The sequence below is a fragment of the Protopterus annectens genome, chromosome 7.part1 (genome assembly GCF_019279795.1).
Source record: "Protopterus annectens isolate FY-2018-M chromosome 7.part1, PAN1.0, whole genome shotgun sequence".
NCBI lineage: Eukaryota > Metazoa > Chordata > Ceratodontiformes > Protopteridae > Protopterus > Protopterus annectens.
The window spans coordinates 29,056,441-29,083,509 of NC_056740.1; the positions used below are offsets into that span (position 1 = coordinate 29,056,441).

The 27,069-nt window shown below is 41.9% G+C and overlaps 1 protein-coding gene across 1 annotated transcript in view; it reads left to right on the top strand.

The window, feature by feature from the left end:
* RUVBL1 (RuvB like AAA ATPase 1) overlaps positions 1-27,069 on the top strand; it is an 876,627-nt gene that overhangs the window by 344,492 nt on the left and 505,066 nt on the right. The window contains exon 7 of the mRNA XM_044078536.1: positions 7,806-7,869. Coding sequence (XP_043934471.1) covers positions 7,806-7,869 — 64 coding nt within the window. The remainder of the gene's footprint in view (positions 1-7,805; positions 7,870-27,069) is intronic.

Sequence of the window (27,069 nt, forward strand, 5' to 3'; positions counted from 1 at the left end):
TGTTATCATAAAACCTATACAAATCATCCTCCACCATCTTATTAAAGGTCTCACCCAATGGGTGGGGATTAGGCATATATACACTAGGCTTTTTAAAAGTACTAATGTTATCTAACACGTCACCCAATTCAAGTTTAAGCATAACATTCTTGCTAAAACACTACATCTATCATATTTTCAGTTAAATCACTAGATCTAGAAGGAATAAATGTTAGTCCTTTATTAAGTACAGATAGTTCTTCGTTTAAAATGTCTGGAAAGATTCCAAACTAATGAGTCCCCACTTGACTCCACATTTTTTCAAAGACTGATTCGACTGTCCTTCCATTGACAGTTTGTGTTTCTGCCTCCCCCGACTTTTGGACTGTGTCCTTAAAGGCCCCTTTTCTACATTGAAAGGAAGTGGAAAATGGGGATAGGCAGCTGTTGTAGAGGTAGACTGCATAGAGGGGGGTATAACACCCATAGTCAACACTGTCTTAGGTCGTACATCTCCTGGATGTGTAGACCCATTTCCTTCAATTAACACATTGTCAATGGTATTCATATTGCTTTCTGTAAGGGCATCATTATGCTCTGAAATCTGAGTTAAGTTAGAAGAACTCTGTATATCAGATGTTATCCCAGTCTTTCCCCCTCCCCCTTGCAAGGGGGTAGAAGTAATATCAGCAGTTTCATTAACTACATGATTTTCTATTACATTTATAGTCTCACTTCCCCATCCTGGATGGACAGTTTCAACTCTGGGCCATGTAAAAACATGTCCCATTTGAAAGTCACGAGTATCCCTATCAATTTTCTCTTTTTTTCTGTTGAAAGAGCCTCCTTTCAAAAACCATAATGCCATCAAGTAGCCCTTCTATAGTGCGGTCCACTAACATACTAGGAAACTTAGCATACAAGCTGCTCTTTAATAGAGGCCCTTAGCAAGTCCTTTTCCGGCTTAAAATAATCAATGAGGAGAGCTATATATTTGGCGCTTACCTCCAAATTAAGTTGTTGCCAGCTGGCCAATAAATTTGGATGCTGCACGCCATACGTCTGCATCTTCAGGATTCTAAGGCCTCTCGGTACGATTTTCCTAGATAAACACACCTCAAAGTGCTGTTGTTGTGTTTGGAGCTGTTTCAGCTTCAAAAAGTCCTTTTCAAGCTTTTTCGTTGCTTGCGTCAAAGCTTCGGAGTCTGCTACATTCACCGTAGCAGTTGCGTCACCGGATGTGACATCATGAGCCATCAGGGGATTACCTTCCGCCCTGACACAGGCAAGAAACCTGTCCGGAATACTCCTCATAACCTCTACAGATCAACCAGGTCTGTAATCCAATTCTGCGTATTGTACATTTCATTCTGCCAAAATGTGGTACAGAAAGTCTGAAGGGTTTTTCCAGACTGCTTGGTGAAAATTCCCCCAGAGGCAGAGGGGGGAACAATAATGGAAGACACCACCCTCACAGCAGAGGTGGCCCGCAACATCAGGGTTCCTGGTATTCCTTCTTCGGGAAACCCTTCCCATCTCTTCTGAACAGAGGCCTAATTGTCCACCTCAGAAGGCATTTGGGGGTCACTTATCCCTGCACCTAAAAGTCTGGCAAGAAATCACATCCATTACTTGGGTGCAGAGAATCATTTCGAGAAGCTGTACAATTCCCTTTTCCCTTCATCCTCCCTGTTCAAAGACGTTCCCCAATGTTTCACCCAGTCAGAGAGAACAGGCAGCTACTCAAACTCAAAAGCTGCTAGAAAAAGTTATTCAAGAAGTCCCTCCAGTCTAAATAGGATCCGGATTTTACTCAAAATTCTTTTTAGTGCCAAAAGACAGGGGAGTGGAGACCAATTTTGGATCTCGGCGAACTGAACAAATCTTTTCGAAAAACCAAATTTCAAATGGTCATGGTTCAGTCCATTCTTTCGTTTTTAGGAAAGGATGACTGGATGTGCTGTATAATTCTTCAGGATGCATACTACCACATAAAGATGGACAGACGGTCCAGAAGATTCCTTCACTTCTGGCTGGGAGCCAGTCATTACCAATTCATAGTTCTGCCCTTTGGTCTTATCACAGCCCCCAGGGTGTTCACCAAATGCATGGCAGTAGTAGCAGCTTACTTAAGACTGTATGGATTCTGGGTGTTTCTGTACGTAGATGACTGGCTTATTTCCACTGCTATCAGGCAAGTTTTACTAGTAGCAAAACAAAAGGTTCTACAGTTATGCAACCTTCTAGGCATCACAATCTACTTCGACAAATCCTTGTTGGATCCTACACAAAATGTAACAATTTTAGGAGTGGAGATAGACATGAGCACCATTGCCTCACTACCTCCGTCGCAGATGGAAACTAGCCATACTCAGGTTCAGGCTGTGCTACAAAGAAGCAGAATCCCTGCACATCTAGTACTTCAAGCATTAGAATCAGTGGTGGCAGCCATAACTCTGTCCCCCTAGCCAGGTTTCACATGAGAATATTTTAATGGTTACTTGCTGTACAATGGCTGATTTTTCATCATCCTTTAATGCCAATTTTGATCACCAACACATGCAAAAGGGACCTTCTCTGGTGGACTCATTCAAGTCAAGTTTGACAAGGACACCTGTTCATTCCCCCTTAGCCGAAGGACATAGTGACCACGGATGCTTCCCAGCTTGGGCGGGGGTCATTGCCCAGAGAAAGATCATCCTAGTCACTTGGTCCCCATCAGAGGCCAAGCTGAGCATAAATGTTCTAGAGGTGAGAGCTGTGCTACTGGCCTTGTGAGCATTCCAAGACTCTCTACCTCCTGAGACGATTGTGGTTCAGACAGACAACATGTCAGTGGTCTGGTACATCAACAAATGGGGGGGATCCAGATCTTACCCCTTCTGCTGAGAAGCCCTCAGAGTTTGGCAGTGGGCAATTTCATACATCTGGTTTCTGATTGCAATGCATATTCCAGGGAAGTCCAATGTGATAGTAGACAGATTCAGCAGGTGCATCCTTCTACCTCACGAATGGTCCCTAAATCCAAAAATGTCAAAGGATTTTCCGATTATGGGATCAACCTTGCTGCGACCTTTTTGCCTTTCCACTGAAGAACAAGTGCAGCTACTTTGCCCTCATTCCCCAGAAGGGTTCCACACTTGTCCCCCTGGTCTCCTTTATGCCTTTCCTCCAACCCCACTAATTCCCAAATTTCTACAGAAAGCAGCCAAGTTGGAGTAAAGTCATCCTTATTGCCCCCTTTTGGCCTAGGCAGATTTGTTTCCCCTTCCTATGGCCTCATCTGGTACTGCACCATGGATTCTGGATCCAACTCCAGATCTCCTGTCGCACCCAACAGGCATCAGTCACCCAACATTACAAGTCTCAAGCTGACAGCTTGGTTTCTCCAATTCCATTAGTGGCCAGGCACAATACGCTCTCTTCCCCAGTTAAACATATACTTTTTGGCATCTCCTAAACAGTCTACTCAAACTTTACGGGAGTAAATGGAAGAGATTTGTTGACTGGGCCTCCTTACATTACTTTGATCCCTTTTCAGCACCAATCCAAGAAATTCTCCACTTCCTAGCCTCTTTTTTTTAATTATGGCAGTTCCACCTCTGATTAAAGTTCAACTAGCAGCCATATTCAGTTTTCACAATGGTTTCCATGGATAATCCGTGACCTCGCATAGACTTTGCAAAGCCTTTTTAAGAGGTACGCTTCTCTTAAAGCCCCCTTACAAGGACCCTACTCTTCCTTGGAACCTTACTTTAATGCTACAGGCCTTGACACAAACCCCTTTCGAGCTGGCCTCTAGATGTTATGTACTGGAAAACTATCCTCTTAGTAGCCATTACCTCTGCTAGAAAGTGTTTAAAATTTGTGCACTTTTCGTCTAGACCATCATACTTGATTTTTCACAAGGATAGAGTTTTTCTCAGAACCAACCTATCTATCCTTTTTTACCTAAAGTTGTGTTGGAAACCAATCTTAACCAATGCATTAATCTACCTGTGTTCTTCCAAATTATTTTAACAAAATAGAGTACATATTACATCTATTAGATGTTCACAGACTTTTAAGATTCTACCTTGACAGGACCAGGGGATATCAGGAAATTTGAACAGCTGTTTGTTTTTCACACATCAAATTGGGGCAAGCTGTAAACAAAGTAACTCTAGCTAAGTGGATTTCATATTGTATTTTCTTGGTTTATAAGTGGAGAGGTATCACCTTACTTTTACCGTCAAAAGCACATTCAGCTAGAGCAGTAGCTACTTCTGTGGTCTTTCAATCAAGAACTTCCATGGACATCTGTGCAGCTGCAACTTGTGCTTTTCCCCATACTTTTGTTACTCATTACAAGTTAGATCTACTGTCTAGGAGAAAGGCATCATTTGGTTCAGTGGTGCTCAGGAATATCCTTCAGTCCACCACTGTTTCTAAGTAGCTGGGGACTCTGTCCCACAGGTGATGACAGGATGAAGATTGACAACGTCAGATAAAGAAGTTATGTCTTGCCAAAATGTTCCATCTGAGTTCTCCATCTTCATCTGTCATCACATAATCCCTCCCTCCTTCCCCCTACTAGATTTCCTGGAAGAACTTGCCCATGTTAGTTCCTTTTGGAATATTACTGTGATCCAGATATGGTCTCTTTCTTTGCCTTTTTATGTCTTTCATTTTATAGTCCGCAAACTCAATCTGATGTAATCTACCCTATGCATTATGGGTAATGTATGTGCTTGAGAGTTTTTTTGAGTCCACGAGCTATAGAAATGGCAGAGTCAGTTCCGAAGGATTGGAACCGAACCCAGAGGGTGGTGATGGATGGAACATTATAGTAAAATCTAACTTCACTATATTTAATAATAAATATTAAAAGAACATCAAAATACTAAGCATCTGTTTACAATAAACACCAAAGTTTTTCACAGGAAATATTAAAAATAACACAGATGGATAGATACTGAAAAGCAGTACGTACTAATTTCACTATATTTTCCTAACTGATCTAAATGATTACTGTTCGCTAGTTACTAGAGCAAGGCAAGATGAAGTGGGCGAGTGCTCCTGCTTTGTCAGGTTTCACAAACAGACTGTCTTGAGACTTCTATCTCAACCAGTATTAAAGCATCATTTCAGTGCTGGATTACAGAATGACATCATATACATATGGTCATCTGATTTCTGGTTACTACACTACCCCCTTTACTAGAAACTGAATCAGATTCTAGCTCATATGTGTCATAATACACAGGCATAGAGCTTTGCTAAGATGTGTTATAGCATCTGGAAGCTATAAAACCATCTCAAAAACTTCCACCCTTCCAGGGTAGCAATTAGTTCACCTCCAAGGGCAATAGAGTAGGATTTCTAGTCCTGGTTTTCAGATATTTTTGTCTCTGGCTGCATTCAGAACTGTAAGGTACAATTTTTGTGGCCTAAACTAGGTAATTTAATTTGACTATTTTTCAAAGTTAGCTGGACTGAGATTAACCTCTTCTTTTCCAGTATCTATTACAATATATTTATTTCAGCAGTTACAATACAGTTTGACATACAGGTGAACTTTTTTTTATGTCCAGCAGAACCCACTGCTGGTGCATTTTTAATGCAAGCAGCTTTTCAAATACATTTTTTCAATACACATATGTGTAAATCAGTTTGAAATACAAATAATGTACAATTCTTCACAAAACTCCGGCTAGCTGTGCTGGCATGTGTTACACATCTACTGCCTTACTTCTCTCCAGGCTTAACTGGCAGTACTTCGCATCATCGTACATGTACACTGGGAGGAGGATATTAAGTGAGAAAGAAGGGCTTTCCTAAAAAAAAAAAAAAAGGCTGTAGGGAGGAAAGATTAAATTGTGAGCCTAATACAGTTCTAAACAGCCAGAACAAGTTGAGAGAATGACCTTTCACTGAATGCCAGAGGGGAAGGAGTGTTTTTGAAAGGTGAATGAGCGGGGTAAGGTGGACCTGTCTTTCACTGTCTTGCAGAAAGCAATATTAGCAAAGTTTTGTCTCAACTGAAATACTGCTGTAGCTTCACCATCCACCTGACCCTGATTGTTGACATAGTTGATCCTTCTGATGTGCTAGTTTAACAGAAGTGCATTTGTGGAGTAGAGACCAGTTGATATAATAATTAAGGTCTTCGACTCAGATGCACAAGGTTCAAGGTTTGATGCTTGACCTCTGTCAAATACCTGTATGGGGTTTCTCCCACCTGTCAAAAACATTAACTACTTTGTGCTAGTGGTAGTGTTGGATGTGATACTTAACTGTTCAGTTGCCAGACAAGCACGATTTGTAAGGATGAGTTTTTTTTTTCCCTTTCTTTTTGTGCTAGGAATCACAGATTAGTGGGGGATGGTTTACAGGCATTAACCAAGCAGTCAAATTCTGTCAACCCGATATTTGTGTGGAAGTGTTCCTAGTTAGAGATGATACTCTGGTGAAAGCCTTTCCCAAGTGTCCATGCAGTATGAACATTTTATTAGAGGAATCTCTAAAATCAATTCTACTGGACAGCATTTCATATATCACAGTTAGAATTGGGGAGTCCACCTCTCCAAAGGCTAGTCACAAGTAGAGTCCCTCAGGGATCGGTCCTGGGACTGCTCCTTTTTAGCATTTACTTCTCTGAAGTGAAGGCCAATGTCAGTGGCTTCTTGCTAACTAAATTTACAGATAATTGCAAATTAGGAGCAATCATAGACACTCCCCCCACTGACAGAAGTAGGGCTGACACAGATAGCTGGCATCAGAGCCATGGACTAAAACTGAATGACAAGAAATGCATAATACCACCCTTCAGGAAGTCATCCACCCCTGGTAATTATCATATTGACAACATACCCCATACGAGTTGACCCAGTAGTCAGTGACTTGGGGACACAGAGACAATCTAGCCTTTGACCATCATGTGTCCTGTAGTGAGGAAATCATTTTGTGTTGTGCAAGTTATAAGCTGAGGTATGGCATCTTGGTTCAAGGAGGTTATTGTTTCACTGTATTTTGGCATTCATCAGACCTGTCATTGAGTGCAGTGCCTCTTTTGATACGTACCTAACCAGGCACATCCAACAATTGGAACGTCACCAGAGGTTTCTCACTAAAAGAATACAGGACATAAGTAACCTGTCCTGTGTAGACCACCTTAAGGGGCCCTATCCATGTATTTTGTCTCCTACAGGTTGTTGAGGGGAGATGTGTGCCAAGCATACAAAGCATTGTCAGACCCTCCACCCTGAGGGATGTTCTGCATATCCCCAAAACAAACAGCACCAGAATTACCCATTCTAAAAACTTAAACCTTGCCTGTGATATAAATAGAACCTGCTTGAGAGACAGTTGTGTATCCCAGAGACTACCTCTTCCCTGGAGCGGTCTTGCCATCCATGTGAAGCAGAGTTCCTCCCTAGTCACCTGGCACCCAAGTCTCTAATGGATGCATGCAACCTATAAATGGTTCATCTCCAAGGTCCCCTGCTTGTAAATGTTTCATCTCCCAAATCTCTGCTTATACTTATCAAGGGTACCGGAAGTTGTCAGAAATTTGGGATGTGTGGCTAGGCTTAAAAAAGCCTTGTGGTAATTGGCCTAGCACACACCTATGAACATATAACTGATTTTTCCGTATATAACTGAATGTGGTTTGCTAAAATTAAATTAACCAGAACTCTGCTTGTATTTTGTGTAATACTGTGAAACATCTCTTTAACTGTCATTAACATAGACTGACTGGTACATGCAGCTAGAGAATATAGAATTTAAAAGGTGTGACTCATTTGCACATTATTAATACAGCTTATTTGGAATCTTCTTCCTAGGGAGGACAAGACATACTTTCAATGATGGGGCAACTAATGAAGCCCAAAAAAACAGAAATTACAGGTAGGTGTAAAGGCAGAATCTGCTATGACAAGAAAACAGATGCAAATTAAAGATTTCTTAACTGAATTTCAGAAGTAACATTAAATGTGGATAACGCTGACTTTTGTGAGCTTGATTTTGTTTAATTTTATGTTATAAGTGCTCTTGGCTCTTGATGCGAGTCTGCCTGGCATTTAGTTGCAAGCAGTGCAGCTGATCCTAACTGACCAACATTGACAAGTCACCACGCACTGTACCTGCCATAGCATCTGCAGCTTGTATGTACTTTTGAACCCTCATCTTATGAGGGCCGTTATGATGACAGCCACACATGATACACAGCTGCTATGGTGTACTGTGCAGAGTAGCATCTACAGTGTTGGAGAGTTATGCCACTCATGTTATGTTTAGACAAGGCAAGAGGATATTTGTGGAATAAGGCAGGCACTGTTACAGGTGAAAGAAGAGTAATACTCTGGTCTGAGTGACAAGGGTGGTGCTAGGTGTGACTGTGTTCAAGGTAGCTACTACTGTGTTGCCATGAGCTCTGGCTCTAAGGAATACATGGATATTACTGTAGTCCTTGCCACTGCTGGAGAGTTATGTTTTTTATACCTGTCCTTGCCTGTTTGATACTCTTGGGAATTTATCATTTCCTGTTTGGTATGTGACCAGTCTAGGAATGAGGTGTACCTGCTTCTTACACCTAATTTGCCTAACCTGCATGGCTATGGGAAGAATAATCATGGACCTTATAAAGATATCTGAGTACCCTAAATGCTCGACCCGACCCATTTTGGCTTAGTTAAAGGGACTTCTTTGAGACGGTCACCAAAGCCCTGTATGAAGGTAAATCATGCATGCAGCCTATCTGGACCTGGCCAAGGCCTTTGAGACTTTTCCCCACTGAAGCCTCATTGATAAACTCACCTAGTTAGAGATCAGCCCATATATTGTTAGGTGTGTTGCAAACTGGCTCACCGATAAAATGCACACAAAGTAGGTGACTACCTCCACCAGCAAACCCATAACCAGTGGTGTTCCACAGGGATCAGTGCTGGAGCCCCTATTATTTGTAATCTACTAATCTGATTTACAGGCTAAAACAAAAGGAGTATGGCTAACAAAGGTTGCTGATGATTGCAAACTGGGTGCAGTCATTGAGTCCCCAAATGATGTCAACATCCTACAAGAGGGAGTTGCACAAATGAATGACTGGTGCCAAAGTCATGGGCTAAAACACGATGCAAAAAAATGCGTTATCATCCCCTTCGGCAAGGGAAATGTCCCTGCAGATTACCACATTAATAACAGCACCCTAAGCATGTAATCAGTGGTGAGAGATTTTGGCACACAGGTTGACGGCAGCCTTTCCTTTAACCACAACATCTCCACAGTGTAAGAAAGACTTTCTTCTTTACCCACCTCATAAGTAACGGCATTGCATCCAGAATAAAAGAGGTTATAACTCCCCTGTGCTCCTCACTCATCAGGCCAGTAATAGAGTACCGTGCTACCTTTGGTATGCACTCTACCAGGCACCTGCAGCAACTGGAAACACCTCAAAGGTTTCTTCCAAAGAAAATTCAGGGTCTTCAGCAGGTGTCATACGTTGACAGACTGAAATTACTGTCACTGTACTTTGTGTCTTACAGAGTACTCAGAGAATACCTCTGCCTTGCATATAAAGCAGTCTCAGATCTTGTTCTAATGGAAATGCTTCACATTTGTAAATCATATGGTGTAAAATGCACTCACTCTAGGGAACTTCACCTAGTATGTGATAGAGGTTACCTCCCATCTGGAATAAACTTCCATTTCATGTGAAACAGAGCCCCTCACTTACCCTATTTAAGCATAATTTGGAAGACTGGATTGGATGTCGCAAAGTCACCCCGGGAGTTTCATCTGTGTCCCTCTTGGACAGGGGTAGTAGTTGTTGACTTGGTTCTACTTAATACCCTGATGTTCTTTGAAATAGGGTTTGTACTTGGCTAGGCTTGTAAGGGCCTTAGGGTCATTAGCCTGTCAGTGACCTGATCCCCAGCCAGCATATGGACAGCGTATATTATAGCATCTCCAGTGTTTGACTGTTAATGTTCACTGTAAGTATTTGGTGTCACCAGGAACTTAACCTCACAACAGAATTCTGAATAGGCTAACATTCTACCATGCCATTTATCTTGAACAGGATTGGCAATTCTGACCACAAGTGTTTAAAGATCCAAGTCATGCTCAGAGGCTCCTTAATGTAGGCAAATTTGTATCGCCAGACTGTACTCAACCTCACAAGTTTTGAAGCAAATTGCAAAATACCTGTTAAAAAAGGTAAGGATCCAAACTGCTGTATGCCTTTTCTCATTTTCCTTAAGCCCAAAAGGTATTAGAAATAAAAAAGAAATGCCCCATGTAATTTTAGATTTATTCTGGCCCTGTAAGACTTTTATTTCTCTGTGCAAATAGAGATACATTACCAATATTTTCTTGGGAAAGAACCACTGATTTATCAACACAGCTGGACGATCCACCTATCTCTTGAGCCACTCTACCTCACAGCTTGGGAACTGAAATTCTGACCACTGAACGACAGGGATTTTCATCTCATTTATCCTAGTACTTCATAAGGCTCTGAAATCTGCTACCAGAAAAATTTGTATAATCAAATAAAAAAGATGTGTACTATGTGATCTGTATGTTTTTTCTCATATTGTTCGCCTTGATGTACAGCTTCTTCAGATGTAACATTGCCTCTTTCTTCCTTGTTTCTGGAGTCCAGACCTCTGTTTTCAGCTTGCATTCATTGGGGAGACTCCACTGAATGGTTCTGTGCCTACTGTAAAAATGTTAAGTTTGTAGTAAGCATTGCTGGTGCAGTATTGTGCATAGCTAAAAGAGGTTATGCCACAAAAAGACATTGAAACATTTGGCCCAAAATCCAGAGCTTTCTGATGTCCCACACACACACTGGGATAGCTTCTCTTGATGGGTGGTACAAAGGGGAGAGGTGCCCTTGCTGTCTTCATTACTTCACTTTTTTAAAATCCCTTCTATTGCTGCCTGTTTGTCATTAGCTCACCCATCCAGGTAAGAGACGGTTGCAGGAGTTAATTATCCAGGCAGCTGTTAGAGTTTTGCTGTGTTTGATCTAATCTCTGCACCTAATGTGCATGCTTTTAGGTATGAGAGCCTGCTTTGTCGCCTTCTGTGATCATGCACATTCATGTTCATGTCCCATGACTTGTGTTGTGTAGACACAGCTTGGCAGATCCAGTAACAATATCCTTGGGCAACACAGCATGCATGCACCACTATCTCCAGTCGGAGCTGGTACTGCAGCAGGCCAAACTGCCTTCTCCTGCAGTGAGAGACATGTGTGCATTAGACATTCACTCCCATCCTCTTTTGTCGGCTTTTCCAGCACATGGGTCTCTTGTCGATCCTGGGTCATCTTGAGTCGTAGTCAGAACTTAATTCCGGTGAATCTTGGAGCTGACTCCATTTTTCAATCCTTTATTGCTGCATTGAGCAAATTGGAAGTTTATAAGTTTTGTCCATGGTCACTGGAGCTACATTAAATACCCAAATTAGGAATATTTTTGTACTTTGTGTGTGTCAGCAACAAGTGTGCTTACAGCCAACTGATAATGCAGAAGAAAGTTTCTTTTGAATGTGTCTTCTGCTTTGGCAAAAAAAAAAAAAAAACTTGTGTCTTAGTGTAGCATTCATTTAATAAAAAGAACTTCCATCAAAGAGCAAACAATTATAAACCAGTAATACACTCGCCTTTGGTGCAGAAGGCTGTGGGTTTTATTCCCACACCAGGTCAGTGGATTGTTGCCATTGCAGTACAGTATAAAGAAAACTCAAAGCACCACAACGTTTGTTTTGTTTGAATTTGCCGTATATAGGGGGGGGGGGGGTACTTCACTCCTGAGTGCATCATCTTTTGGATGAGACATTAAACCAAGGTCCCATCTGCTGGAGTTAATGGTAGCTCATGTGGATTTAAAAGATCCCATGGCACCTATTCGAAAAGAGTAGGGCAAGTTCCCCCAGTGTCCTGGCTGGATTTCCCCTAGTAGTACAAATACCACTTTGGGTTTTCCCTGAAAAGAGGCAACTAGCTCAGTGGGACTAACCAGGTTATCGGAGGACAGAAAGAGAGATACATGGATACATTTTCTAGAATACAAAATACATTTAGTATTAGGCCTGTGGATGTTTTCTCCCTTTTGAGGAAGTCTCCTGTTTGGAAAGCATAGGCAGATTATCAAAGCATCTAAAGAAACTGACAAGAAGTTGGCATTCTGCAGGCAAGGGGTGTGAGACTTTTGTGACCTCATCAGTCCTGTCAAAGTGCCTAGGGACATCACCCCTGGAGCATTGCAGACTTGCCAGCTGCGCCCCCCCCCCCCAAGCTCTGACACATCCTCCTGTTATGTCCTCAGTTGACAGTGCTCCTTCAGAGGCCAACAGTGGTATTTCAGTCTTGCTAGGCTTCTTTACAATTAACTGCTTCATCAATCTTATGCCTGTTTCGGATGCCTGTAAATGGCAAGCTTATGCTCTTGCTCTGGACCGCTCACACACTTTTTTTTCTGGGAATCCCTATTTATTTTTGGCCAGAAGCTTCTGGACATTGGAAAGGAACAAGATTCTCATTTCTAAGGAGAAAAAAGCCCAGGATGGTTGAAGTTATGACTGATGCCTGTATCTGAGATGCCCATCCCTGCCATGTGTGAGTGCTGGCACTTTAATGAATATGTGGTGGTGTAGCAGAGGGGCAGTCTAGTCCAGCTGATTTTTGAACTGCTATTATTGCAAAGAAAATTTCTGAAGTTTAACTGTTTAATGTTTCCTGGTAAGATGCATGAAATTGTATGGTTACTAAAGTAAAAATGGTATGGGGAGAATTAATTTTAATTATGACATGGAAGTCATATTTTATTGTATTGATTTAAATTCAGACAACTGAGTGATACTGAGTCAGCTTTGTATTTGACCTCAAAGTCCATTAAGTCATATGTTTATTTTATGAGCTAAGTTATTGTAATTTGAAATATTTAATGCAGTATATGGAGTGATTTGTCTGAAGTTCATCATCTTGGTCACTGCTGCAGTAGCTTTAGCTATATGGATCCTGTCCTGCTTAGGATATAACAACTGGCCAAATTCCAAAGCTTCAGGGCACCTTCCATGCACTCAAGCTGTCAGTCAGCTCAACTTCGGTCGCAAGAAAGCGCTGAAGGGCTTGGCGCCTAAGAGTACGCTCCTCTGAGGCTTTTGAGGATAAACGGTTGGCTTGTGCAATTTCTTTACTGGGCTAAGTTCCTTCTGGGGAAAAAAATTCTATCTTTTTTTAAGCTGGTTTATTAATACTTTCGTGTTCAGGAAAGTTATTTTTAAGCTTAGCGTTTGTGTTTTAATGGACTGTCATGAGACTGTATTGTACATTTACATGAGAACCCACTTTTTTTCTTTCAGTTTAAAAGTTGTTTAAAGTAATTGAAAACCATTTTTTTTCTTGTGGCTAAATTGTATTTATTTTACTTTTGGGGTTATCAGAGTGGTTTAAAGTGTTTTTTTTACTCTGATTTTGTGTGGAGAAAAAGTTAACACACTTTTATTTTTAACTGGCTTTTGCTGCTTGTTTTCCTCAGGAAAGAGGTGCCATTTTCACAGCCAGTTCTTTCAACCACAAAGGGAAAAACTTTTAACACCACAGCAGGCCAGCAAGGCAGCCGCATGCTTGTGACACTCATCTTTTACTCTGGAGCCCTGTGGTGTAGCACCTACAACCACTGTGGACTGGGGCTTGGCCACATCTTCTGCGATTGTTTGAGTCTTTCCGGTGGGCAAGGGAGAGCTCCTGGGAGAGAGAGCAAGGCAGATTTCCCTGTTTTGTCAGAATGTTGTGCTTATCCATGTGGAAGCTACTGCTGCCATTAATAAAACTGTTAACCCCATTTTTCATGTCAAAAAGAAAATGAAAATGCGTCTACTACTCAAATTTCCATAGACAGGAGTAGTTTACTGGGTCTGGCTCAGTGTTTTATTCAGGCTGTTGATCCTTCTTTTAAGTTGTTTTTTGTTAAAAGAAAGAGGAAGGGATATTTCTTTTCCTGAAGAGATTCAAGATTCTGACTCTGGACAGGAAGATGGAAAGAAAGATACAGGGCTGTCTCCTCAGGTTTCCGATTCAGATTTGGAGCAGAGCTCAGTTTCTACCAGTTTTTTTTTCTCTCAGACTATTTATCGAATATGCATGGCCGGCCTTAGGCATAGGCGAACTAGGCGACTGCCTAGGCGCCGTACAGGGCGGCCTTGTAAAGGGCGCATTATGCATTTATTTACTTATTTTTTTAATCAATATAAAGTTTGCGCTGCTCTTGGTGCTGGAACCAGAGGGTGGGGGAGGGGAGGCGAGGCTAGCACCCTCCCACTTACAGCTGCAGGTTAGCCAGGAGGCTAAAAAAAAAAATGTTTAGTTTGCAATGCAAGAATCTTCTCCTTTAAGGAGAAACTTGTGTGTGTCATGACGCCGTCATCCAAATGCATTCTGCAGTTCCGCGTGGAATTTAAGCCAGCAGTTCAAAAGAAGAGTTAAGTCTTTGTCTCCGCTTGTGGCCGTTTGGGTTATAACGAAGGTAGGTGTATGTGTGTGCGTTTGTGTAATTTAACTGTTTTCTGTATGAGAAAGAATGTGTGTGGGTATGTACGTATGTGTATGGAATTTAAATTTGCTGTTCTGTTTGTATGAGATATAAAGTGTGTATGTTACTGTGTAAGAATAAGTGTGTGTGTGTGTGTGTGTGTGTGTGTGTCTGTGTGTGGAATTTAAACTAGCCGTTCATTCCTTTGAGTCTTTGTTGCTGTGCAAGAGAGTAGGTGTGTGTGTTGCTTTGTGAGAGGCAATGTATGTGTGTGCTGCTGTGGCAGAACAGAGAAGGTAGGTGTGTGCATAATTTAAACTAGTAGTTTCTCTCATTTCTGTATGAGAGAGAAAAGTACGTGCGTTTTGTATGAGAGCAGAATTGGAGTGTGTAGAATTTAAATTAGTCGTTAGTTGCTGTATGAAAGAGAAAGTGTGTGTGTCATACCTGATAGCTCTCAACTTCTTAGAGCATGAAATCTGGACTAAGCCATAAAGTGGGATAATGGCCCTAAAATAGGAAACCTTTTTAAATATTGCTCTTACAAACTTAGAAAGTTGATAGAAAGCGGATAGGTTTTGCATTAGTGCTGCAACTTCAGTCTTGAAAGATTTACCAGTAATTTGGCAAAGAACCATAACTTTATGGAAAACAGACAAAAAAATGAGGTCTCTCTCAAATATCCAGATTTAGCATTATAGCTTGTCTGTTTCTCATAATTTGTGGTTTTCTGGCAAATCAAGGAGGACTGAAGTCACTAAATAGCACTGCAAGCAAAACTATCCCTATTTTTTAGCCATTGTATCCACATTATTTTAGTCTCTATCCAGATTTTTTGCACTAAGAGGTTGAGAGGTATGCATACCTCTCAACTGTCCAGATTTTTGCCTCATATTTTGGCCTATTCCTCATAAAAGTTATGGTTTTCTGGCAAATCACTGAAGATTGAAATAACTAAATTCCAAACATTTGAGTTTCAGCCCTCATTTCCTTCAGAAAATGCATGCTAAGACAAATGCTTCTAAGTCTGTAAAATCAATATTTTAATTTGTCCCTCTTTTGTGGCTTTTGCCTCCCCCCCCCAATATTTTAAGCTTTGTCCAGCTTTCTTGTACTAAGAGGTTGAGAGGTTTGGAGGCATAGTATGTAATGCCTTAGTTGCCGATTATTTGGTGCATTTTAAGGGGGGATAAGGGGTCTGCATTCCCGAGTGTCGTCTTTTGTATAAGATGCCTAGTTGTCAGTTTCTCAGTCATTCCCTATTGCAATATTACCAGCTTACCAGTTTTTTAATGTAAAGTAGGCAATTACTTTGTCAAGAGCAGCAGGAACTGAATTTGTAGATGAAGCACTGAAATGTAAAGTTGTTTGCCAGTAGCAACCTCTTCATTATTTACAAATCTCTTTAATGTAGAATTATTCGGATAAGTTTTACTTCTGCAGAGATTGTGCTTATGATTGACACTGGTGGATTGTAGTGACAGAAGTCTGAGTGGCCTTTTATGGTTACAATGTTCTGAAATGGGCAGTATTGTCATTATTGGGTCATGCATTTTGTTTCATTGCTTGCTGGAAAAATGTTCAAAATTACAAATTTAAAACATACTTAACTGGTGCTGTATTGTACAAGGTATATAATTTATTACAATCAGGAAGGTGAATCAAAGAACACATATGGGTATTCATGGCCATAAAAATGTGTTCAAGGGGCCTGTATGAAAATAGCCCAAAAGTAAACTTAATTCTCCACTTTCCAGATGCATTTTATTTGAATGTAGGTTTTAATGCTGTTTCAGTGGCAGGGAAGTTTACTGCTCATGCTAAGCCTATTTTCATTGTGAGGCTGTACTGTTTAGCAAGTGGCTGTTGGTGTTTGTGCATTTTATTTCAAAGGAAGAAAGTTTAGTGCTGCTCATGCTAAGTCTGTTTTCAATGTGCAACTGTTTTATCAAATGGCACACTGTTGTAGAATCTGAAAGCAGTGTTAGTAGCATAATTGCCTTTGGTGCAGAAAGCTGTGGATTCTACTTCCACACCATATAGATGAAGAACTGACTTGCAGAAGTGCTGATATCGCAGTACCCATATGATTGCAGATTATTTGGTGTGTTATAAGGAGAAATAGGGTCTCTACACTCCTGAGTGTTTCCTTCTTTGTATGAGATTGCTTGTATGAGAACTATGAACTTGTCGGTTTCAGTCATTTCTATTGCAATATTACCAGTTTACCAAATTTTTAATGTAATATAGATGATTAATTCAAGGGCAACAGGCACTGAATTTGTAGATGAAACATTGAGGTGTAAAGTTGTTTGCCAGTAGTATCCTCTTCATTAGTTACAGATTTCTTTTACTGTGGAATTATTCAGATGATTTTACTTTAGAGATTTTGTATCGAGTGATATTGGTGAATTGTAATGACAGAAGTCTGGGTTGCCTTTTATGGTTGAAATTTTCTGAAATGGGTAGTTTTGTCATTGGTTTATACTTCGTTTCATTGCTTATTAAAATGTTTAAAACTACAAATTTAAAACACATTCTAACAAGTGGTGCTGTATTATACAAGGAATATAACTTCATACAATCAAGAAGGTGATTAAAAGAATAAATTCATGTATGCATTTCCCTAAAATGTGTGCAAGGAGTCTAATTAGAAAACTGCCCAAAGGTAAACCTAATCCTCCACTGGCCAGATGCATTTTCTATGAATGTGGGGTTTCATGCCATCTCAATGGCAGAGAAGTTTACTGGTCATGCTAAGTCTGTTTTCATTGCGAGACTGTATCGTTTAGCAAATGGCTGTCTTGAGTTTGTGCTATTCTAGTTTAAGCTACTAAAAGGGGGAGAGAGCTTGCTATTCCACTTTCACTGAGCTGTAAGGTTGCTCGCCTACCCAAAGTAAATTAAACTGTGTAGATTAACTTAAGCATCCCTTTGAAAGAAGGCACATGGGCTTCTGTTTTCTGAGGGCATGACTTTTACAGTAAAATGTGTGAAGGAGCAACAGATAAAGCAGGTTTATTAAAAAAAAAATTCCACCTTCACTTGCAGTACAACTATATTACAAGGTATCTTTTCTTCCTATGCATTTAAATAATTGAAGGAAATGACTGGAGTGGCTTTCTTGGGGAGTGACCTACATGTGGGTGTGGTTTATATGGGTGTTTCATGAGTATGGTATGGGTGGGGCTTTAAGGGGGTGCTGGAGTACTACTTCACTTAGGGTGCCATTTCAGCTAAGGCCGGCCCTGAGAATGCCAGTGTTTTCAGTGGGAGAACACCAATGTTTCTCAGTCCCTCAGAAAAATGCTGTGAGCTGTTGCACAAGGAATTTCCAGAATGGTCATTCATTCCTCCAGCTTTGGAAGAGGTGTGTCACTGCATGCAGTTTTCCAGATCTTCAGCCAGCTGCCCTTAAAAAGGCAGATATAATGTATAAAGTTCCTCAGTATTTTAAGTGTTTATATACTCTTCACAAACCTGATCCAGCAGGTATAGATTTAGTTAATTCTACTGCTGCTAAGCATTTAGTTAATTACAATTCTACTCTTTCTGATAAGATGGGAAGATTAAGTATGCAGAAAGTGTATGCTTCTGCAATTTTGATTTTCAGAATTTTGAGGCTAATACAAAAGCATGCGGAATGTTTTGTTTGCATTTTTTTATGAAATAATTCAGGTTCTTCAGTTGTGCAAATCACTAGCCCTTATTTACAGTGTGTATGTGACAATTGATGCTTCTTCCAGGGCTATTGCCACTGGCATTGTTTTGAGGAGGTTTACCTGACTACATTCCCAGAACCTCCCAGATAGTGTAAAAATGAGATTTTACATCCTCCTTTGGATAGAGATGTAGTTTTTGGTTCCTTTGCTGCAAAGGTGATCAAAACGTGTTATGAAAGGGGAAGCTGATAAAGGGAATCTCTCTCTAAGATTTTTTAGCCTTGCTTATTTTAAATTTTCTAAGGGATTTTCTAATCCCACATCTAATTTTGGCAAAAAATTGAAAATAAACAACCTCAACAAAATTCAGGTAAACAGACACTTAAGAAATGACAAGGGAGTTCTGAAAAGAATTCGTTAAACCCCCAAAATGAAGGGGAGTCCAGCAAGTTGGAATGAATGTTCAGGGGACCTTGTTCCAGCCCCCCACCCTGACATCCCCCTTAGCCTTCCAAAAAGTTTGAATTTCCACTTTTTGCCAACATGTAGTTTCAGACAAATGGGTTCTGATATTCCCGAAGGTTACAGATTGCAGTGGAAGCAAATCCCTGTTTTCCAGTGGGTAATTCCTTACCCACCAGACCAGACTCTTATTTCTTAGTGTACTTCATCACATGCTTTCCCAGGGAGTGATAGAACCAGATGTCCTTCTCTTCCTATGTTGCAGTATTCTAGGTGTGGGATTTCCTGCCCTTAGGTGACTCGTATGTCAACTTCTATACAAAAGCTTAAGCTTGGCTGCTATACAAAAGCTTAATCTTGGCTGCTGCGGTCTGCATGGGATGTCGCACGCAGGGCCATAAACTAGGGGCCTTAAATGTGACGTCTGCACACACAATCCTCTGAACTTTTCAGCCGCAGAAGACATTTGTGTCGTACGATTGCCTCTTCACAGATGTCACTTAAAGTTAAGTAGCCCATTGGGTTTCAAATTTTCTTATTTTTGATGATAGTTCTAGCTAACACTTGATTGTTGTAGCCTTTAGCTGATGTCAGGAAAAAAGGGAAAGTGCCAATGCGGGCACCAGATACCTCATAAGGACGCCCATGACAGGTGTGTTTTTTTGCCTAGGCCAGGAACACGATCACTCCTCTTGCGCTATTTGTCAGTTGTTTGTGCCTAAGACCTTACTCAGCCGGCTAGCAGCGTTAAATCTCTATCTTGAGAACCAACGCCTCAAACGGTTAGCTCTTAGGATGGACCCTGCATCGGAGGCCGCACCTGAACCTTCGCAAGAAGGCCAAGGTTCCTAGGCCTTCTTCGCTTGTTGCTCTGCTTCCCGACGCACCACCAACTGCCGATCTAGGGGTTAAGGTGCGCTCGGAGGATCCATAGACTGCAGCAACGTCCCTCGAGGAAGCAGTTTCGCAGCCAAGGACTGGCACGTACTCAGAGCTCACTCAGACATCGATGCCCGTTGAGGGGGAACCAGTTTCAATGATTCCTCCGGCAGGGATCCAGACCTCAGATGTGCTAATTTCCAGACCCGACACCAGGCCTCTCCGTACATCCTCTCCGGCCAAAAATACGCAGAAAACTAAACATACTTCCCCTTCTTCAGAAGTCGCACCGGATTGGCAGGCCTTTACTTCTCTCATGCAGGCCTTCAGCCTCAGCCACCTGCACCCTGCCTCTCCTGAGCCCTAGGCCTGTCTCTGCTTTTTTCCCTCCCATCCATGACCCCTCAGGTCAGGGAAGAACATGACTCTTCTTTCTCATCATCAGAGGAGTCAATTTCATATGTTTCCCAAATTGCCTCCCCCCAGGAATATTACTTTTCGGATGAGGAATCTGTGGAGGGAGAGTCTTCACCCTGAGGACATTACTTTTGGTGAGACCATCACCAAGATGAAGGATTACTTTAAATGGGATACTTCCCAAATGACAGACACCCAATAAAAGGTACTTTGAACTGCTGCAAGTGGAATCACCTTCCTCTTCTGCAGTTCTCACTGATCTGCCTGCTTACTTGGATGCCTTCAACCCGGCTTCTAAGGCCCCTGACTCCCAGCCTCCAGCCCTTAAACATCCTGACCATTTCTATAAAGTACCAGAGGACCACAAATTCTAAGTTAAGCCACCCTTGGCTGACCCAGCTGTTATTGCCAGCACGGCAGATAAGCAATCTAGACTGCTGCCATCTGTCTCCCTGCTACCCACTGACAAAGACAAGTAAGTACATGGATAGGATGGGGAAGAAGGTGCACACTTCTACTTTGGCTTTCAGAGCCATAAATTGTCAGACTCGCATGCCCAAGTGTGCATTAGAGTTGGTCTCTCAAGCCTCCTCCATGCTGCCTTCCTTGCCTGACTGTCCCAGCAAGACGGACATCTCATCCAAACTTTCCTTTGCCTAACAGGTAGCCAGGCACTCCATCCGGTGCAGCTATGATGCTGCAGAAGCATCTGCCAGGTCTGCAGCATCTGCTTCAGCCCTCAGGCGGTACTCATGGCTAAGACTCCAGAACCTCACTGAGGACTTCAAGGCCAACATCCTGGATGCCCCTCTGGACCACAGTGTGCTTTTCAGAAAACAATCAGCTGATCTTTTTAAAAATCTACAAGAAAAAAGCAAAGAACTCCAGGATATTAAGCACCTGCTGGGGTTGCCCATACCCAGGTACTATAGGAACTACCCTGCTAAAGTCATCTTTGTAAGACGTACTCCACAGTCCTCCTCTTCCAGGTCCAGGAGAGGAGCTAGAAGACCTACTACCTCCAGATCCACTGCTCCACCACAACAACCCAGACAGCCCTTTCAGGACAGAGGAGGACACATTAATGGGTGACTGTATTGCCCACCTCTGACTCTTAGCCCTCCTTTCCCACTGTCTCTCCCTTTGGCAACCCATCACTTCAGGCAAGTGGGTCTTAAACATAATCCAAAAAGGGTACTTCTTTCCAGGAAAGAGAAGCCACCCAGAAGAGGCATCCATTCCCTCCTCAAAAACTAGGCCCATCTTATGCCACAATTTCTGGCAGATCTTCTAAAGCTAGGCACCATAGAACCTGTTCCTTCAGGACAAGAAGGAAAAGGGTTTTACTCCCATCTCTTCCTGGTCCCCACAAAAGATGGCCCCTGGAGACGCATCTTAGATCTGTCCTTTCTAAATCTACATCTTCAGGTACCCTCTTTCAAAATGCTCTCTCCCCACCCTGCTGCCTCTCATTCCAGCCAAGGCCTTCATGGTCACCCTAGACGTAAAGGAAGCCTACCTGCACATACCCATCAGGAGTTCCCACAGGCAATTCCTGCGTTTATCTGGCTCTTCCTCTCATTTCCAGTTTACTGCCTTACCCTTTGGTTTATCCACAGCCCCCAAGGTCTTTGCAGAGTGCCTAGCCCAAGCCATTGCCTTCTGCAGAACTCCGGGGATACAGTTCTAACCTTATGTGGATGACATCCTGATTCTGGCAGAGTCGAGGGATGCTCTATTAAAGCATCTTCATTTCACCATGTCCCTCCTCAGAACCAGGGATTCACCATCAACCTTCCCAAATCCTCTCTGATCCCAAACCAGGACAAGATTTTCCTCGGCTGCAGAATCAGAACAGACTCAATGAATGCCTTTCTACCTCAGGACAAGGTTCTGTCATTAACTTCCCACTTCCAGGAAGCTCTACTATCCCAAAAGATGACGGCAAGGCATTTTCTTCATCTCCTGGGTTTAATGGCAGCAACCATCCTCATGCTACCACTGACAAGAATGCACATGTGCAAGCTGCAGTGGTTCCTGAAGAGCACCTGATCCCAGCACCTACATCCCCTAGAGCAGCCCCCCCTCCTTCCCTGTCTAAAAACAGAAATCAACTGGTGGATCCAGCAAATACAGTTGAACCCAGGGCTCCCACTACAGCCCCCCACTCCAACCCAAGTTATGCATACAGATGCCTCAGATTCAGGTTAGGGAGCAAGATTCAAGAAAAATGGCATCCTTCTTTTCAGGCCAAACGCATCAACATAAGGGAAATGACACCAGTTTTCTTAGCTGTACAGACCTTCTCCCCCCTTCTGGTTCCAGGGGTGCTTCAGATTGTCACCGACAACACCACAGTGATGTGGTACCTCAACATGCAGGGAGGAACAAAGGCCTACTGGCTGTGCAGTCTATCCCTGCTGATATGAGACTTAGCCTCCTGGCTCAACTTGTTCCTGCAGGCGGTCTACATCCCCTCACAGGACAACCACCAAGCAGATCTCTTGAGCAGGACCTCCTTGCTTCAGCACGAATGGATGCTGAACAGGGAGGTGGTCTTAGACATAGTACACTGGTGGGGTGCTCCACAAGTAGACCTGTTTGCCTCCCCTCAAAACAGACAACTGCAGACTACCTGCTCAAAAACCCACTCCCGTCTAGCATGGAGAGTGGACGCTTTCAGCATCTCTTGGGAGGGGAAGTTCCTTTATGCCCCCCCCCCACACCATTCCCACTGATTCAGAAAGTCCTCCTGAAAATTCAGAAGGACAGACAAAAATCTTGTTAGTGACTCCCTACTGGCCAAGGCAGCACTGGTTCCTCTTACTTCACAAACTAGCCAAGGGCAATTGCTTCAAGTTACCCTACAAGGTGGACCTACTGTCAAGGCAAAGGAAGTCTCCTACACCCACAGGTGCAGATGTTGTCTCTGACTCTGTGGGTGATAAACTTTTGATCCCTTTCAGACACCACTACTCAGAGGACGTGCTTTCAGTCCTAAGGGATTCAAGGAGACCTACCACCAGAAATTCTTAACTGGCTAAATGAGAAAGATTTGCAAAATGGTGTCTGCGAAAGTGGAGGGACCCCAGCTTTGCTGAGGTTCCCCTGGTTCTAAACTACTTGTTGTCTTAGATAAGAGTATTGAGTTCAACAAATATGTGTCATTCTATAAGAGATTTGTAGATGATTGCTTTATGTTATGGAAGGGTACTTTGCTGGATTTGGATCTGTATTTGCAGTACTTGAATGATTCAACTAGTTTCCTGAGTTTCAAGATGGAAACTTCAGATAGTGTCATGAATTTTTTGGATGTAACAATTTTTAAGGAATCTAATATTTTGGAATCCAAGGTGTTTAGAAAAGATGTTGATGCCCTTAGGTATGTTAATAAAAACAGCATGCATGCCCCTCATATTTTCAAAGGAATGTTGAAAGCACAGTTTATTAGGCTGAGTAGATTAAATACAAAGGATGAAGTGTTTCAAGAGCAGGTAAATGCTATGGCAATGGAGTTTGAGAAGAGTGGTTATTCGAAGGAATTTATAAATAAAGTAATCAAAGATGTAATTATTGAAAGAGAGTCCAGGTATAAACCTATATTACGAGGCTGTAGTGAGAATAGTGCTACTAGACAGGTGATGTTGGGTAATAATATTGCTGTTAGGTACTTGACAACTTATAACCTAAATTCTCAGTGTTTGTAGCATAATTGAGAAGAATTGGGCAATTTTAATGGCTATGCCTGAGATTAGGTCTATAGTAGGTGATTAACCTAGGTTCGCCTATAGGAGCTCTGAAGCTTTGAAGCAGAAATTGTGCTACAAGGATTTTCAGAATAAAAATGGAGATGATAGAAGGGTGGCTAAAACAGTGAAATGCTATAATTGTACTTGTTGCAATGACATTTATGCAGGTGATGCTACATTTACACATCCTATAACTAATGAGACATTTACCATGAGAACAATTACTGCTTGTAATGAGGAGAGAGTAGTATATTTGGCTACTTGTGTGTGTTGCACCTCATTTTATGTAGGCAAAACTATAAGAAAATTGAGGGAGAGAATGGTGGAACACAGGTTTGAAATTTGGAGGAAGTTGCCCACCAATGCCTTAAGTAAACATATATTGGATGAAGGTGTGGGACATACTTTTAGATTTAGGGTCCTTTGTAAGGTAGAGGTAGGTCTGAGGAAGGGTGACATTAATAATTTATTGGAATTGAAAGAACTAGAATGGATTATTAGACTTCAAGCTGATGTAGCCCCAGGCCTAAATAATTCAGTTAGTCTAAAGCCCGTTCTGGCTAAAAGACAGAGAGAAGTTTTATAAGTTTAAGTTTTAATTATTAATTTTTAAGTATGGTGCATGTGATTTTATATGAAACAGTATAAAATTGTTTATTTATAAAAATATATATGCTTTATAGATGTGATTTTTTTATGTGCTACTTTGCATATATTTATTGATTCATTGTAGCTTTAAATTTTTATTGTTAGGTGGTTTGGGTTGAAGCATGTGACTTTATGTTCTCCTATTTAAATGGTGATTTTTTATATGTTAAGTTATACTGATGAAGGGTGTAGACCCAAAAGCTTTATTTAATAAAGATCCTGGTGTATATTTCATTGTTCTAAACTACTTGTGACAATTGATAAAAAGTGACCTTTCTTATTCTTCTGTAAAAGTACACCTCTTGGCCATTTCAGCCTGCCCCTGGAACCCCCATTGCTGGCCAGGCTCAATATAAAGCTCTTCCTTAAAGAGGTCTTGCAAATGAGACCACCTAGGAAGTCTCCCTCCGCCTTGGGACCTTAACTACATCTAGAGAAATTAACCCAACATCCCTTTGAACCTGCCAGGCCTTCCTCCTTGCAGATGTATACATGGTGGAAGACTGTCCTGCTGGTGACTATCACTTCAGCCAGAAGAGTGTCAGAATTGCAGGCTTTAATGTCCTGTCCCTCTTACACAGTCTTCCACAAAGACCAGGTGTTCTTGCGAACCAACCCCTCTTTTATGCCTAAAGTGGTCAGTGATCTCTCTCTTAACCAATCCATTCATCTGCCCACCTTTTTTCCCTCACCCACTAATAAAGGGGAAGAGGATACTGCACTCCCTGGATGTGCACGGATGACTTAGGTTTTACCTGGACAAGACAAAGGACAACAGAAAGACTAACCAGCTTTTTGTCTCCTTCCACTCCAGAGCTCTGGGCAAGGCTATCTCCAAGCAAACTATTGCATGGTGGATCAGGAAAGCTATTTGCTTCTACTACTTTCACCCCAGAAAAAAAAACCCTAGGGGAATTGAGGCCCATTCCACTAGAGCTGTGGCCACCTCAAGGGCCTTCATGAAAGGCCTAGACACAGCATCCATTTTGGAAGCAGCCACCTGGGCCACCATCCACACCTTCACCAAGCATTACAAATTGGACCAAGTTTCCAGAGCTAGGACAAGATTCGCCAGGACAATCCTGCAGGGTCTTGTAGAACCATCTGCATCTACCACCAACCCATCATCTTCTTAAGCTGTGGTACGGTCCCACATGCAACACAGGAATAGAAGGACATAGAATAGCTGTGTAAAATCTTACCATAACCGTAGATGTCCTTCTCTTCCATGTTGCAGTATTCCTTCCCACCTACCAGTCCCCCCAGGTCTTGTACCTTTCCTGTACTACCTACATTTCAGTAGTCTCCAAGTCCCACACCTGCAAACAACTGGCATACCTCCTGCTGTGCCTTATTCTTTACCTGCTGACCTTCAAGTTCTGAGGCTTGTGGGTGCAGGCGTCACATTTAAGGCCCCTGGTTTGTGGCCATGCGTGTGACGTCCCATGCGCACTACAAGCAGCCAAGCTGAAGATTTTGTATAGAAGCCAACATTCAAGTTGACCAAGGGCAGGAAATCCCACACCTAGAATACTGCAACATGGAAGAGAAGCACATATATGGTTATGGTAAGATTTTACACAACTATTCTTTCTTCCTGTCCAGGTGCGGAAAGGTTTTATTCAATTATGTTTTGGTGCCAAAGAAAGAAAATGCTTGGGGACCAGTTCTGGATCTTTGTTTCCTAAACCTGTTTGTAGTAGTGACCAGGTTTAAAATTGTCTTTTCGCAATCTGTTACCCCCTTCTTGTTTCAGGTTTCCTGGTAACACTAGAGTTGAAAGATGCATGTCTTTCCATATTTTGGTTTCATGCAAAAGTTTGAATTGCTGAAAAAATAAATAAAAGATGCTTTTCTTCACATCCCTATTCATCTAGACTTCAGGTGTTTCTTAAGGTTTGTGTCTGGATCACATTCAGTTCTCTGCCTTACCCTTTGGACATGCAAGAAGGCCTGGGAGACAGATGCCTTTTCTATTCTCTGGACAAGAATGTTCATCTATGCTTTTCCATTGATATCCAGGGTACTTCTGAAGATTCTGAAAGAATTCTCCTAGATCATTGTGGTGACTCCTTTTGACGTAGGCAATAGTGGTGATCCATTTTGGAAGTAGCTAGGAGCAATTACCACAAACTTTCCTCACAGAATGGATCTATTTACACAAGATCAGGGCTGTCTGATACACCCCAACCCTAATCAGCAACAGCTGACTAGATGATAGGGTGTTAATTCCCTTTAAGCATCTTTTTAGTGAGGATGTACAGGTACTAACTTGGGCAAGAAACCCTATTACTAGAAAATCATATATTAGCAAATGGAAGAGGATTTCTAATTGATGCCAGTAACATAACCAATACTACACATTGAAGGGTAGTTCTTGGATCTGAAGTAGTTAACTTAATTTTATCTGCAACCTGTGGGTATTCAGATTCATATTGGATCCGAGCCGGCAACTTTTTTTTCCAGCATCTGCTCCAAGCTCCTCCCCCTACCCATAATACACTACCATCTCCTACCTTCCCTCAGGTGTCGTTTGCTGCGCCATAGTGAGCATCGTGGTCTCCTTCGCTCTGAACTCAGGGATAGTAAGTTTTGAAAATTCTTTGTCTTTAGTGTGTCTGTGTTAGTTGTTTCCCTTCCTCCCCCACTAGTATATCGCTTGTTCATCTATAAGTTAAAAAAAAAAAAAAGTTTTTGTTATAAAACTCTGTAGAGTAGTTGTTAGGCCTGCCCTTCCCCTACGTGTGTTTG